The 15,364-nt window shown below is 42.0% G+C and overlaps 1 protein-coding gene across 1 annotated transcript; it reads left to right on the top strand.

The window, feature by feature from the left end:
• The first annotated feature begins 397 nt into the window (after window positions 1-397).
• asb6 (ankyrin repeat and SOCS box containing 6) lies at window positions 398-11,540 on the top strand. The gene is made up of 7 exons (XM_041042094.1): window positions 398-504; window positions 942-1,092; window positions 1,508-1,689; window positions 3,464-3,570; window positions 3,685-3,793; window positions 3,892-3,978; window positions 5,265-11,540. Exons 2-7 carry the CDS (start codon window positions 980-982, stop codon window positions 5,984-5,986), a joined length of 1,320 nt encoding a protein of 439 aa, XP_040898028.1. The 5' UTR covers window positions 398-504; window positions 942-979; the 3' UTR covers window positions 5,987-11,540.
• Window positions 11,541-15,364: the final 3,824 nt, after the last annotated feature.

Here is a 15,364-nt window from a genome sequence, read left to right as displayed (position 1 = left end):
ACTACCTACATGTATATTAAGTATATTAAGTACATTAAACGAGCTCCACATTGACCAGGCACAACAGTAAAATATTACTTATACATTAATCCATCAGTATGAGTGATCTAGTCATGCAATATATAATAATGACATTTAAGCCACCAAGTACATTTTTCTGATAATCCCTCTGTCCTCTGTCCTTCGCTTGTACACCATACTTTTACTTGTAATTGAGTATTTTTAGATAGCTGTATTTTTACTTTCAGGATCTGAGTACTTCTTCCACCACCGCTCAGTACCGTCATTTTATATTTTACATATTACATTTTTACCTTGTTTCTTCTTCACCAACTACCCACGAAAAGAAGGACTGAATAACTATATTATGCATATCACGATGGACGGAGCATAGAGAGGAACCTTTGTTATCGTTTTGCCTTAAAGGGGAATGAAAAGACTGCCGGACCGATGTGGGCGTGGTGGTAGCTTCCTCCTTTGAAATTAAACGGCTGGCGTGTTAGAGTGAGTTTCTGATAACTTTCCTAATTTCTTTGAAAGACCTGTAATTCATAATTTACCAAGTAAATGACAGTTGATAGAGCAAGTTTTGCAAGAAACGCCGGCGTTGACTGTGACATTTGCGTGCTAGCTAACATTATAACTTATTTCTAAGAGCATAAACACAGGTGTCGTATGTTAGCAAGCTAAATGTCACGTTAACTAACGTGAAGAATAAAGTCATTGTGTTAGCAGAAATTACATTGTTACGTTTATTAGCATAATAAGATATTTTGTAAAATGCGTTTGCAAAGAGTTTATGTTAGCTTAAAGCGTCGTACTTTTTTTTTTTTTTTTTTCAGTTATTAGCTTTCTTGAACTGAAGCCCCTGGTATGACTTTCATTCTCTCGGGCACTGACACAGCCTCTGTTTTAACTGGTACATTTTTGGGGGTTTGCAGGTACTGACATACTGAGTGTTGTGAGGTGCGGAGGAGCCATGCCTTTCCTCCATGGCTTTCGTAGGATCATTTATGAGTATCAGCCGCTGGTAGATGCTGTGATGTGCGTTGTTGGCCTGGAGGAAGGAGATGGTGGTAGTCAGGAGGACAGGTAAACCTGAAGCCATAAATACTGTTTGAGTGATTATTTATCTTTTGCCATTCAGTCTCTGCAGTAACATTTTTTTTTCATCACAGAGGGGATAAATCTTATCTTGTCTATACTAAACTAAACTAAACTACTACTAAACCGTGATTTTTCTTAAATTGTGCCCATACATAATAGCATTGTTTCTTTGTTTTAATATATTGCTTTTATTCTATTATTTTTTATTTTAATGTTATATGATTTGCTTTTATGCTATGACTTTAATGTAATCTGTAAAACACTATGAATTACCTTGTGTACCAATGGTGCTATATAAATAAACCTTGCCTTGCCTTTGTTAGCAGCAGTTTGTAGTACTCATTCTGTGCTTGAAACACTGGTGGTCTTTCACACAGCTTCTTTCTGCTCCTGTGTTCAGAGTCCGAAGCCCTGACGACGAGTCAAGTCTTCGCAGTTCACTTGTGGAGCTTCTGGAGCGAGAGTCCCAATCGGAGGTATTTCTAGAAGGCATCAGCTATGCTCTCTTTAAAGTGGCAGAGAGGGGACTGGCCTACGCAGCTGAAATCCTTCTACGCTATGGAGCTTATCTAAACTTTGAAGGTGAGAAATGATTTCGGAGTGACTTGTAAATAATGTTGACATTGTACAAACTTATTGTAAAATTACAGTGTTTTTTAGAGGGAAATGTATTAAAGATTGGCAGTCTTTAATGTTTTAAAGATTGGCTAATATTAGTTATTGTAGCTATTGTATTTAATCATATGTGTCCTATAATGCATCATTCATAATGCCACAGATCTATGACTGAGCTAGCTTATATTACTACTGGTATCTAGCACCAGGTTCAGTAACAGTACTACACTTTGAATTTACAAGTTTAGAGACCAGTCACACATGTAGAGTGACCACATATGTAAAAACACAGCTGGATGTTTCAGACAGATTCTAGCATCTTGGGTACCGGCATTTCTATGTTTGGGATATCTGCACGACAAAGAATGTGTCTCTTGGCAGTTTGTTGCTTATTGCTTTGGCAAAAAGAATAGCATCAAGTGGTGTCAACCTAGCAAAGCTGACAAAACTAGGAAGGGCAGTATATGCATGATTCTTTTAAATGTTGCAGAGTGGTTTTACTCATAGTACAAATGAGGGTTTTGTTTTAGTAAGGATAAGTAACATTAGATAATGCAACCAGCAATTTTAACTGTATCTGTTGCAAACAGTATCTCCAAGTTCCAAGTTGTTGTTTGTGAACAGACTTGGAAGACCAAGCTGAGGTTTGGGTGGAGGCCAAATTACAGCTCAAAATGTCATTTTATCAAAGAGACATTTAGAATATGTAATTTCAGGAAGCTCAGGCTCTATGAATCTGTGCAATTTATAGAGCATTCAAATAAAGAATATAATAGCACATGGGTTTCAAAGGGAAAGAAAATTATAAATTCATGTGGAGGTCAAACTGTACATTAACTGTGTGTCATATAGGCTTACTAGCTGTGAAATGTTATTTTCAAAGGCACATGTATTTTTGCTGTGTGAAAAATGTGAAAGGTAATTAGTTTTCTAGCACTCATCTTGTTTCAGCTTTTTATATGTGATGCACAATTATTTGTCCTCTAAATTCATAAAGAGCGTTTAATGACATGTTCCACTTGAAAACATGAGTGGACCTGCTGCTTTCCTGCTTTACACGAGTAACTGCATATGTATAATGAGCGAGTTGTCATCCTTATACACTTGAGAGATAAGTCTCCCTTTTGCAAATTGCAGTGGAAGCGTGCCAGGGCTCAGCCAAACTCTGCTGTGGTGACCTCTGGTGGTTGTAGAAATGTGTTTCCCCAGGGACATAATTAGGGGATCCTGGCAAAGGCTGCTTCATTCATCTTTCACATTTCTTGGATGCCTCTTCCCAGAAAGTTAACACTGACAAATGCTCCCAGATAGCATGCAAAGTTTTCAAGTTCCACTATTCTTTTTCAAGAATTTTCTCTTCTTTGTCTTCACATTTAAGACGCTTCTGTGTGTCAGCTATCCGACAGGCACTGTGCTAAAGCAAGAGCATATATGGTTGGGATAGTTACCACTCATGTTAAGCAGCAGTCTGTAATCTGGGCACTGATCGTGGTGTATGCATAAAAGACAGTGTGTCAGTGTTGTATGGACACAAGTAACAATCAGTTTCTGGGGGACTGGGAAACCATGGTCAGGTACAGGTGCGGTTCTGTTCCTGTGTGGTGGCCACCAGAGCCAGTATATACAAGGTTGTGTTGCTTTGCCCAGATACATTTAAATTAAGTTTAAAGTGGAGTGTTGCCATGAAGCTTCATCTGTTGGATTTGTTGTTGCTGATGTATATATGTCTTTCATTCTCCAGACCCAGTGTCATATTACAATCCACTACAAATAGCAGTTTTGCGGAACAGGCCGAACATGGTGAGGCTGCTGGCCGGGCACGGAGCAGACATTGAGAAGAGGGACAGGGTGAGGCAACTGTCTTAACTCGAATAAACAAGAATCTGTGCTGTCTCTTGTTCTCATTGAATCCTCTCATTTTTTTTTAATCATTTGGTCTAAGTACTATATGTTACTTGGCAGATCCATGAGAGCAGTCCCTTGGATCTTGCCAGTGAGGAGTCTGAGAGACTGCCCTGCCTGCGCACCCTGCTGGACCTAGGTGCTGATGTGAATGCAAGGGATAAACATGGTAAATTTACATTGTCCAGCCTGATTCCAAAACATTCATTCAGTCATTCATTCATTCATTCATTCTAAAAACTGATTGCTTTGGTCTCGTCTCCAAAGGAAAAACACCTCTGCTACATGCCTTGGCAAGCAGCGATGGACTCACTGTTCACAACACAGAGAACATCCAGCTTCTTCTTCAGAGAGGTAATGACTGTGAAACACCCTTCGTCTCCACTTTGCCCTCTTGTCCACTTTTGGTTAATCAGATGCCTTCTGAAACAGGATGTTAAACCGATGTTAAACCACTGTTAAACCGCTACATTTAAAAACGTGTGTTACTATGAATACCTGTCCACCTGATGCATTTTGAGTTAAAAGTAAACTCGCATTGCATTCCAGGCTAAAATATGCACACACACGGTTTTTAACACAACTTAAAATGGAGCAGAACCAGTCCTGTAATCCAAACATGAACTGACTGACTGACTAAGATTTTTAACTGCAGGATATTGAGGTTTAAAAGTATGTTTTCTACATCTTCACAATATAACAGTATCCTCAATCTCCTTAGTATGATCAATATTTCATGTAGAGTATGACTACAGGGGACCTTCATGTAGACTTTGCTCCATGGTCTTGTATTTTTTTCGGCTTTTTACAGCCAGTGTATCCCAACCCCCCAAAAAAGACACACACAAACACGAATACTTATGTACAAACCAATGATGTTCATATTGTTTGCAAAAAGAGTTACATGCAGGATGTTGCATACTCCCAACCTCTCAAAAGTGGAACTTAGATCTCATAATTGTAATTTTTACCAGAGGCCAGGTTGTAAATAATGAAAAAAAGAATTATATAAACCATATTCAGCTCAGACGTTAGCAAAAGATGCTGTGTTTTAACACTTGGTGATCTGCTCACTTGTCATGTTGAGTACTAATCAAGTTGTATAATGGCTTCTGTGGCTCTGGGGGAACTTTGTCAAGTCAGAGAAAATAACCCTGATGATGCCATGAGGGGAGAGGGGGGGGATCTCGCTTTGGACACTTAAAATTTATAACAGAAAGCCTTTGTTACAAACTGGCACTGTAGAGTTGTAAGACATGGGCATTTACCAGCCAGAGAAGGTCTGACAAAAGGTGCTATTATGCTGCATTATGGGAAATATTGGCTCCAGTGTTTTTAGAGCTATATTAAAAGTCACAATTTTTATTAACATTCTTTAAAAAATATGTCTTGAATGTTTCCCAACTTTATGGAAGTACAATACTAGTAAGCAGCAATGGCTCATTTTAAAAGCTGTGACAAGTAAATCCCCAGTAGACCTGTTTCATAATGACCTAAAAAATAAATACTGTCTATTGACAAATTTACTGTTTATTTGTATAACATGTATCGCAGATACATGTCCTCTAATGTGCAATAGTAGCTAACGGTTTTAGATTTGATCACAAATGTGGCTCTGAGTGATGAATCCTTCACTACAGGTGCTGACATAAATGCTACTACTGTCGACGGTGAAACAGTTGAGTCCTCGTTGGTGTTTCTGGTTAAGGAGGCTCTGGAAGCCAACGTGGAGGATGCTGCTGAGATTGGTAACTTCTGCCTGAAAACCACAGAGCTACTGCTGGCTCACGGTGTGGACCCCAGCTGCTGCCTGAATGAGGATGGCGAGCCCTCCTTGACACAGACCAGTCTGGAGCACTTTGACCATCTCTTTCCTCTGGCTGTGCTCTTAATCCACAGCGGAGCCTCTTTGATTTGCTCCTATCACGGTGACTCCTGTTGGTCAGGTTACAGCCTTCTTTTCCAGCGGCTCCAAATGGCCCTGCTGGAGTGCTCTGATCAGGGTCACGCCTCTGAGCTCCTGGAGCAAGCTGAGGTGTTGCTCGACTTAGCAAGGGTAAACATCCCCACGCTGCATGTCCCTCCCAGGCTGGCTCTCCCTGTCCCTGGTCAGGACCCTCACCCGTATGCCCAGGCTTTGGTAGACCTGCACAGCCGGGTAGTAGAGCGTGAAGCGAGCCCTCCTGCTTTGCGATGCCTTTGCAGGGCATTCATAAGGAACCACCTACAGCCCTGGCCACTGGAAGAGAGAGTCAAAGTCTTACCATTACCAGACAGACTGAAAGACTTTCTCCTCCCTGAGCACACATATACCCCAAAACCCGGCTGGGACTGCTTCAAGCCCCAACAGAGCCAACGCTGACGATATAAGCCACTAGCTGGTTTTTGTTCTACCTAAAATCTGAAATGAGAGACCGAACAGGCCCGAAATAATTTGAATAAAATGTCTGGGCATTTGTCCATAAGACACCATTGAGGCCTTTGTTGTATTCTCATTGTGTGTTGTCTGTGCCAAATTTACAGAAAAATGTGTGTATGTTTACTTTATCATACAAAGTTTTGTACAAATTAGCGCTTGAGTCGTAGCTGAAGTTGTCACTGCTGTGGTGAAACTGCTGTACAGTCGAGTGAACCACATTAACGTGTAAAGGAAGTTGCAGTTAAAAATAAAAGCCACCAGATGGCAGTGTTGCTCCTGCAAATCAAAAGTAGCTCAGATGCCAGGGTCAAAGATTTAGTTATTCTCAGTGCAGCCTATTAAAGTTGTTCTAGTGCAGTAGGGTCCATCTATATTTTATCTCCTCAACATGATGGTGATGTATGGCGGAATTTGCGTATCTTCTCCTTTATCATGAAGGTGGACCAATAAAACAGTCATGTGTTCCACCAACTGTGTCCTGATACGTATATCCAGTAAACGCATGTTGACATTATTTTGTGTTTGTCAACATATTACTGTTTGTAACTGACCAGGTAGTGGCAGTGCAGCTCTGAATATGACTCTTGCACTCACTGACTACCTGTTATAGGGGAGTAATCGCTGCTATATATTTGCCTCATGGTTATATACGTACACCAAACATCAGCTGAGTGAAAGCTGAAATAAAGAAGCAGGAATAAAATGCTACAACACTGCAGGAAGAGGATGCCTGTAGATGTTTTGACATGGTTATACTGTGACATGATGTAGCTGCAGTGACTGCTGGCGTGGAAAGTTTTACGAAGCATTCTTAATGCTCATGTTTAAATTCAGACGAACGTGGCCCCTTTCCTTGTCTTTTTTTTTTTTTTTTTTAAATCTGTACATCCCGTCTGTGGTAATACACAGTGTCTGAAAGAAGCGTACTGTGACGGTACAGGAACACCATAGGGTACATATGTGTTTGCATCCATGTGTGTGTGTGACGAGCAAACTAAATAGGACATTGTGTTACACAACTAACCCCTTCCTGACATTGCTGAAGCTGGAGTGGCTCCAAGGCTTGCAGGCGCTCCAGCTCCTCTTGGTTATCTAGGTCACAGCCTCTGAGGAGAAGAGCCTCAGCAGCAGCAGCAGCAGCCCTGCATGACACACGCTTCACTCTCCTGTCTGTCTGAATCTCCCTGCATAGGCTTGACAAAACCTCAACACTGGCCTTGGTCGAATGAGGGAGAGAGGGAGGGAGAGGGTTGCAGGAGGCAGAACGGTGGAAAAAAAAAAAAAAAAGAAAACGTTAAAGATACAGAGACGACATGTGGAATGGTTGTGAGAGCACTCATGGAAGACACATGGAAATGGAAATGGCAATGTTGGATTACATTTATACAATACACTAGCTGTAGGAACATAATCCAACAATCACAATGCTGGGAAAAAAAACAGTCCTCTTCCACAGAGTCCAATCCCTGCTTGTAGAAGGTGATAGAATAGAGATAGTGGGGGGAGGGCAAAGCCAGTACTCTCCATCCAGCATTTATTGGAAAACAGTGCGAGTGAAGCTTGGTACTGAAATTAGTTATTGATCTATTCTCTCCCTGAAGCCCATGGGTCTTTCCCACCACACCTGCTCATTCTCTCATAGCCTTTTCTTTCACCGCAGCCCATTGTATCTTTCAACCTTTTGCTTCGAGCTCCGGCGTGATTTTGCTTGTTTTGTAGTTCGTTTATTTTCTTCGAACCACCTTCTCACACTGAGAAGTTATTTCAAAATCAGATCCTGATAATAGGGTGATATCTACTAGAAAGTTTGATATTTAAAAACTAAAATCTTGTGTGCTGCAAACAGCTCAAGACACTTTTACATGCTTTATAGTTTACAAAGTGAAGATAGTTATTCCAAAACCTACTTAACGTGTTATGTGTAACGTGCTCGGTATGTTGCCCTCTTTATTTCAGTATGTCAGTATTTTCTTTGAATAATGTCTGTCCCATTTTAAACCATGTATTTGCTATTTTTCATTCTCTATTCTTCTTCCAGTCCCTGACCATCTTTTCTCTTCGTCTGCACCACAGACTCAAGAATATGGAAACTTATTTCATGTTATTCATTCAAAATAAAATGCAGTACAAGGGCATTTAATAACACATCACAGAGTAGATGTCTTGAAGGATAAACCCACGAAATGTGAATTTAATTTGACCGTTTCAAACTCAAACTCATGTTACTGATATAAATTCTTACAAGTAAGGCTTTTAGGCTTTTGTGAGCAAGATAAAAATGAAACCCAAGAAGTACTGCACTGCGTGTTGCCTGCCAGGAGCCACTGAGCATAAAGGCTGAAGGATAGTTCCAGTTTTCTTTCGATGTAGAGAAAAATGTAGAGAAAAATTACATCAAAACTACAGATGAATACTGTTTTTGTCAGTACTTGTTTGTTGAGTTCCTCATCTGGCCCTAACCTTTTCATTAACCACCACGTCACCAACTGAAAGACATTGTGGTCTATTTCAGGCCTTTTCTTCTATAGAGCAGAGCCTGTGCAGAATGTGCATCTCCTTGTCTTTCACTAGACATTGTCTAGACACAGGATAATTGCAGACATCGCTGAACACTCAGCTGCTGCCTCAAATCTCATGGGAATTGAGGTGGACTTCGGAGGGAAATGGCCAGCAGTCAGTGAAGGGGTCACACGGCACGCTCACACCCCTTTTAGATTGTGTGTTCATGCGTTTGCCTGTACCATCTACATATTGTGCGTGTATGTGTTTGGTGGTGTGAAGGCAAGCGTGGACTCGGCTGTGTGTGGGAGAGAGAAAGAGAAAGAGCGAAAGAGAGCGCAGACATTGAAACACACAGTGTTCATAACCGCAGATGTGGTGACTTCATCAGAAAAAAATCCTACCCCCGTCCTATTGCTCCACTAGTGTTGATGGAGCTCACCAAAATTAATGGCTGTTAATACTGTGACAAAAAGGCAAATTCTCACTGGATATCGACATATTCTGCACTTCTGGTGGCGTCCATACAGAATATTTTATCTCCTACAGGATTATTGTTGTTTGGCTCAGACACTTTTGAATGTGGAGCTTTGACTGGGTGTGAGGATGTGTGTTTGTGTTTGTGTGTGTGTGTGTGTGTCTGTGTGTTGTGGGGGGTGTCAGTTGCTCTGTGAGCGATGGACGCAGGTCACCGGGTTCACCCAGGGCACAGGACTAATCTCAGTGGGGGTGGATTGGATGTAGGATAGTTGAATCCTGTTGGGGCAGGCCACCTTCTCATTCTGCTCCAGGTGCTGGTTCCTCCTTTAGATTGGCACATACTATCTGTTCTGTTCACCAACCTTTACAGCTCTGGTTTAAACTAGTGCTACAAGATTAGATCTAAGGGGGTTTGTATGTGTTTTGTTTGCTCATTCTACTTTTTTGGGGGAAAATATGTCAAGATTTAAATGTATTACTTGTCAAAAAATGGAGAGAGAGAGTTTTTCCACAATTACCATACTTTTTGTCCACTTTTATACAACTCTTAGATGTTTTTTGTTTGTTTGTTTGTTTGTTTTGGGACCCATTCCAAAATGAGTTTTACTACATGCCGGTAGTTTTTTGTTTGCCCTTATGTGTCTGTGTTTTTCAAATCTCTTTGGAAAGAAAAATAAATAGCTCCAACAAGTCAAGTACCCATACTGTTACATACAAGTATTAACACAAGTCTGTTTCTGTTCTTCAAGAGGAACAAGTTGAAAGTGTAGCACACCGAAAAGTCACAGTTCCATACTCCAACTCCTATTTTAGAAACGCACAAATCCACCACCCTCTACATTTCTACAACTGACGCCATTTCACAGAAATTCCAGACAACTGGCGCCTGAGCTCTGCCTCCAAGAAGGACATGATGAATAGGACACACCCTTGGTATGCTAGTGAATGGTAGAATATATGGCACACTGCAGTGTTACAGCCTAGATTCATTACAGCCTCTCGTCCTAGCTCTTTTCAGTGTCGTTTTCCCTGCTTTTCTCCCCCTTGCGTTTCATGCTGCTCGCCTATTTTTAAAAGCTTGAATTTGAGTGAAATGCACTGAGGCACCAGTAAGGCGAGCTACAGCTCTTTCCAGCGCTGGTTCCTGATCCACCTCTTTGTTGTGGTCTATGCATGCCTGCTCTAGTCACATGACTGCGTTTCTATGGCAACTCGGGTTTGAGTAATCATTTGCGTTACGACCTTTATTCCCTTGAGGAAAGGGGAGGGGGAGGTTAGACTGAGCCTGTAGAAAGAGGGAGCAAGAGGAAAGAGAAAAGACAGGCAGAAGGGGAGCGGCAGAGAGGCACAGAGGAGGAAAATAGGCAAAAAACAACGGCTGTAGAGGGAAAATGTTGCCTTTTCGTGCCTTTATATTTTGTATTTCATCTCTTTCTCTTCACACTGCATGCCAGCCTCTACCTCACTGTACTCAGTAGCTGGAAAAATGATACAAAAACCTGCCACTAAACACTGTGTGCTTCAGTTTCACCATTATATCTTTTGTGTTGTGACTCACTCACTGACTAGGGCAGGCGAGTAAGTTTGGTGGGAGAGGCAGGAGGCATGTATGTTTCATAAGGTCCTACACACACACACACACACACACACACACACACACACACACACACACACACACCTCCCCTTCATTTCTTCTCAGAGGAAAAGCAGTACTGTGCCACATGTGCAAGTCTCAGCAGAAACAGATTCTGTATGTTCCTGTTTCTTGCTCTCCCGGCTGCGTTGTCATGGTTACTGAGCTAGTCCACCAAGGCACGCAGCTCCTCTCACTCTCTCTCTCTCTTTCCCTCACTCTCTCTCTCTCTCTCCACCGTTGGGTGATTCAACCCATCAGTTGGGTTGTGTCATCTCCTAGATGGAGTTTCTAGCTCCCACATCTCCTAAATGGAGTTTTTCAGTTTGGGCCTGTGTACCAATTGGATTGTAGTTTGAGAAAATGGAATAATTGTGTGTGTGTGTCTCTATGTTTGTGTGTATATGTGGGTGGGGTAAATGGGTGGGTTTTGTGGGTGTCTTTTATCAGTAGTGGGGGGATCCAGCATTGACAGGAGGTGGGCTCGACTGGGGGGCTGGTGATAGACACTATGGGGGTTGTGTGGTGGAGGTGGTGCTGGTGGTGCTGGCTGCTTCCAGGTGCCTGTGACTGGGGCTGAATATGAATGAGGGGCCCCGGTTCTCCAGAGATGGCGGCTGGGGAGAGAGCTGCTAAAACCAGAGACCAATGGAGCCTGGCTAGTTGAGAGGCCCCCACAAGCTGCTGACAGGAGCTGGAGCTAGCCATCACGTTAATTAGCGTTTTTACTCTAGCAGCGGCAAAAAGGGGGAGTGGGTTAGAGAGGGATGTGGGGGTGGTATATGACTCATAGACACAGTATGGTTTATTCATGATGGAGGAAGGGGATGTGTGTGTGTGTGTGTGTGTGTGTGTGTGTGTGTGTGTGTGTGAGAGAGAGAGAGAGAGAGAGAGAGAGAGGGAGAGAGGAAACAGACATTTGATTTGCACACAGTTCTGTGTGTGTGTGTGTGTGTGTGTGTGCATGTGTGTGTGTGAGCGTGTGCGTGCGTGCGTTGCCTTAGTAGATCACTGATTGGCACCATGCCAAGATATTATTATGTCTTGAACATAATATCAGGCATTCATTGTTATTTTCATTTTTTTCTTTTTTCTTCAATAATTTAACGATACACATCTGAAATAAATTCCTTTTATTTGAAACTAGATCTTTCCTGTGATTTTTGTGATACATACCTGTAACAGGATTTTTTTTTTTTTTTTCACAACACATGCTAAGTTAAAGATAACACGAGCCACGGATTAGGAGCCGTTATACTTATTTCTGTTTCCACTGTTACTGAGACATTATTGATCACAGGTTTTTGAGACCTGTCTGGGAAGCATCAGACTGATGAAATGGGTTAAGGGTGCGTCTCTCATAGGTGACCTGACCTTGTCTTCTCTGCCTCAGCCCCTGACAGTGATCCTCGCCCCCCGGAGGGATGTGCAGGATCAATAGATCGGTCTTTTACCCACACCAATCACCCAGGACTCCCTATTCAGGTCGAGCAGAGCTGAGGAGAAGAGCTGCTGCAATATACAGAACATTCCAGAAGAAGCATCCCCTTCTCAGTCCGTTAGCTTGCTTCATGCCAGAGCAGGGATACGAAGGCTTGTGTTTTTGTTTGTGTGTGTGTGTGTGTGTGTGTGTGTGTGTGTGTGTATGTGTATAAGAGGGTGTAAGGGGGGTTACATTACAGCTATGCTATTGTCTAATTGTCTCCTCTTATCATTAGTGACAACCATGACCTCTGTTATTGGCATATCTGCATTCTGCCTGCACTGCAGAGCCTCCACCACACTACTCGCAGCGTTTTCTCTCCCAAGAGCGGCAAGGCCCATGCCTCATAAATACAAACACAATCTCTCCTACACCTCCTGACTGCAGGACAGGACTCCACACATATCTGCCCGTGGAGCGCAGCCCATTTGCATACATATTAAAGTGACGCCTCAGAAAAAAGGAAGAGAGAGAAAGAGGGGGGAAGAGGGAAGGAGGGGAGGGGGAAGAGAGAGAGCGGGTATATGCAAACAAGGCTTTCATCTAATATGCAAGAACCGGCATTGCTCTGGCATAAATCTGCATCTGAGCTCAGGCAAAGAGAGCGGAGCCCATTTGACAGTAAATGGGCTAGGGATGGCTGTCAGATGCACAGGGGAACACTGTGTTACCCCACAGAGAACAGGGGCGATTGATCAGCATTGCATGTCACATGAAGCAAGAACTACAATCTAACAATAGTACGTGCTAAGTAAAACCTATGGATGGAATTAGAGGAGGAAAAAATGAGGGATGGATAATACAGTGTATATATATATATATATATATATATATATATATATATATATATATATATATATAGAGAGAGAGAGAGAGAGAGAGAGAGAGAGAGAGAGAGAGAGAGAGAGAGAGAGAGAGAGAGAGAGAGAGAGAGAGAGAGAGAGAGTGTTTGTGGAATGCTTAAAGGAATAGTTCATCATTTTGGGCCCTACGCTTGTTTATTGTTTGCCTTTTATATGCTATAAACAAACAGGATATAACTTGCTACTTAATGAGTTTTAGAGGTGCTGGTAGGTTTGTTACCTTTGGACAGAAATAGCTGTTTCCCCTTATTTCCAGGCTTTATGCTAAGCTAAGCTAACCAGCTGTTGGCTCCAGCATCATATTTATAATTCAAATACGAGTAGTATTTATATTCTCATTTCACTATTGGCAAGAATGCAAAAAAACATTTTCCCAGCATAATTACAAAAGCATGCTAACACTAAAACTAAGATATATGGTATATAGGACTTAATTAGAGCATAAACCTTATAGGCTACTAACTAAACAAAAGCATGTTAGCATTGCATTCACATTCAATCTGCTTGAAACAATGCAGTCCTTCTCATTCTGATGAACAGGTGAACGATGCTGCATTGTGTGTCGAAAAAGTTGAATCTGGTTCAGCCCAAGAGGAGCTGAGCAGAGGCCAGCCAACATCCAAGTCAAGCTGCTTTGTATTCAGCACTTCTTGGGTAACGATGGCCTGGATGACTGAGAATCTTCACAGACAGTTTGGTTCAGCTTTTGGTGCAATGCAATGTGACGTCATCAGACCAGGTGTTGCGTTGGCCAGTCACATGCATGCAGGCGTGGATTTCTGGTTGATTACTTTGTAATGTGGATTTCTGCTGCATTTAGGCTGTTTACCTTCAGATTGTCACAGTAAAGATAAAACAACCGCGACTGTGATAGCTTTCCAGAGATCTAAAGTCTTGTTTATGAGTATTACAAACCACGTTTGTAATACGTTTACGTTTTTTTGAGCATTTAAACATGGACCTCCCTCTTTTTTTCATTGTCTCATTGGTATATGAAAAAACTTGCCCCCCTGTTCTGGTTAAAGTGGAGCTTTTTCACCATGAACGCATCCTCAGTCTTGTTTTACCTTTGGACACAGCCAGGCTAGCTGTTTGTCCCTGTGTCTAGTCTTTATGCAAAGCTAAGCTAACTGTCTGTTGGCACAGCTACATATTTATCATTCAGCCTTTTGAGCAGTAAATGTCTTCTCATCTAACTCTTGGCAAGAAAGGAAAAAAAAAAACAAGAAAAAAATTGTCAAACTATTTCTGTACTGTACATATACTGCATGATCACATTAACTTTTACTGAAAAGTATGAATTGTCCCTGGACAGACACATGTTTAACACCTCTAGGACATTTTTGCAGAAGCAAAAGTAGAGCACATGATGGCAGTGCTAAAGCAAAAAAAGTGCTCTCATGAAACTTTACTTACTGTCTTCAGAAACTGGAGAGCTGCCATGAGCTCTGGGTTTCCCCTAACTCTGTGAGTATTTCATGTTGGACACCCTTGAACTCCCTTTCCTGTTTTCCTGCCCGAGCATGTCGCGTTGAAGCACGCCATTCTGTCTGTACAGGTGATCTTACGCACAGGAAATGGAAACTCTGAATGTGCATGTGTTGTGTATACGTGTATGTGTGTGTTCAGTGTTTGTGGGTCTCTGTGTGTGTGAGAATGTTGGAAGGGTGGGTTGGAGTGTGTGTGTGTGTGTGTGGGTGGTGGGGTGGGGGGGTGAGTTGAAACAGGATATGTTGGGAATAACACAAAGCACAAAAAGTGTCACATGATCTGAAACACAGGGTAGATTTATTTGGCTTCAGAAAGAATCTGTTGCATGTGGTTTGGAGGAGAGAATGTTTTCCTTCTTTGCTCTCAGTGTGCTCAGACACAACACATGGAAACATTTTCTGAGAGGCCATGGGTCTGTGAAAAAAAGCTCCAGACATTTTATTTCTTCTCCCTCTTTTCATAGCTTTTTGGGTCCTTTCTTTTTTTTCAAGCTGATTGAATTACATACATCTGCTTGCCACATGTAGAAATATCTCCCTAATGAATATTGTGGTGCACTCGGGGATTGTGACGTCTAATTAGCAGATATGTTAATACTTTATTTTGGTAAGAAGCAACTGTTAGGGTGGTTTACCAAGTGGTGGGCTCTTCACTGATTCCATGCAAGTGTGGCAGGGATATATCAATGAACATCCTATTTACAGCCTCTATTTCAGTCTGTAATAAATACACCTCCACTCACATGAGACAGTTGCATGTCTGCTCTATTGTCTGCCATAAATATGCTGGAAGGGTTGGTTAAATATTGATAACACCAATTTTCTACCCCCCCCCCCCCCACACCCCCGCCCAAACTACCCCACACACCCTCA

Source organism: Toxotes jaculatrix, chromosome 7 (genome assembly GCF_017976425.1).
Source record: "Toxotes jaculatrix isolate fToxJac2 chromosome 7, fToxJac2.pri, whole genome shotgun sequence".
NCBI lineage: Eukaryota > Metazoa > Chordata > Actinopteri > Toxotidae > Toxotes > Toxotes jaculatrix.
Note: the sequence above shows the minus strand (reverse complement) of the source record. Positions and strands in the feature narration are given on the sequence as shown.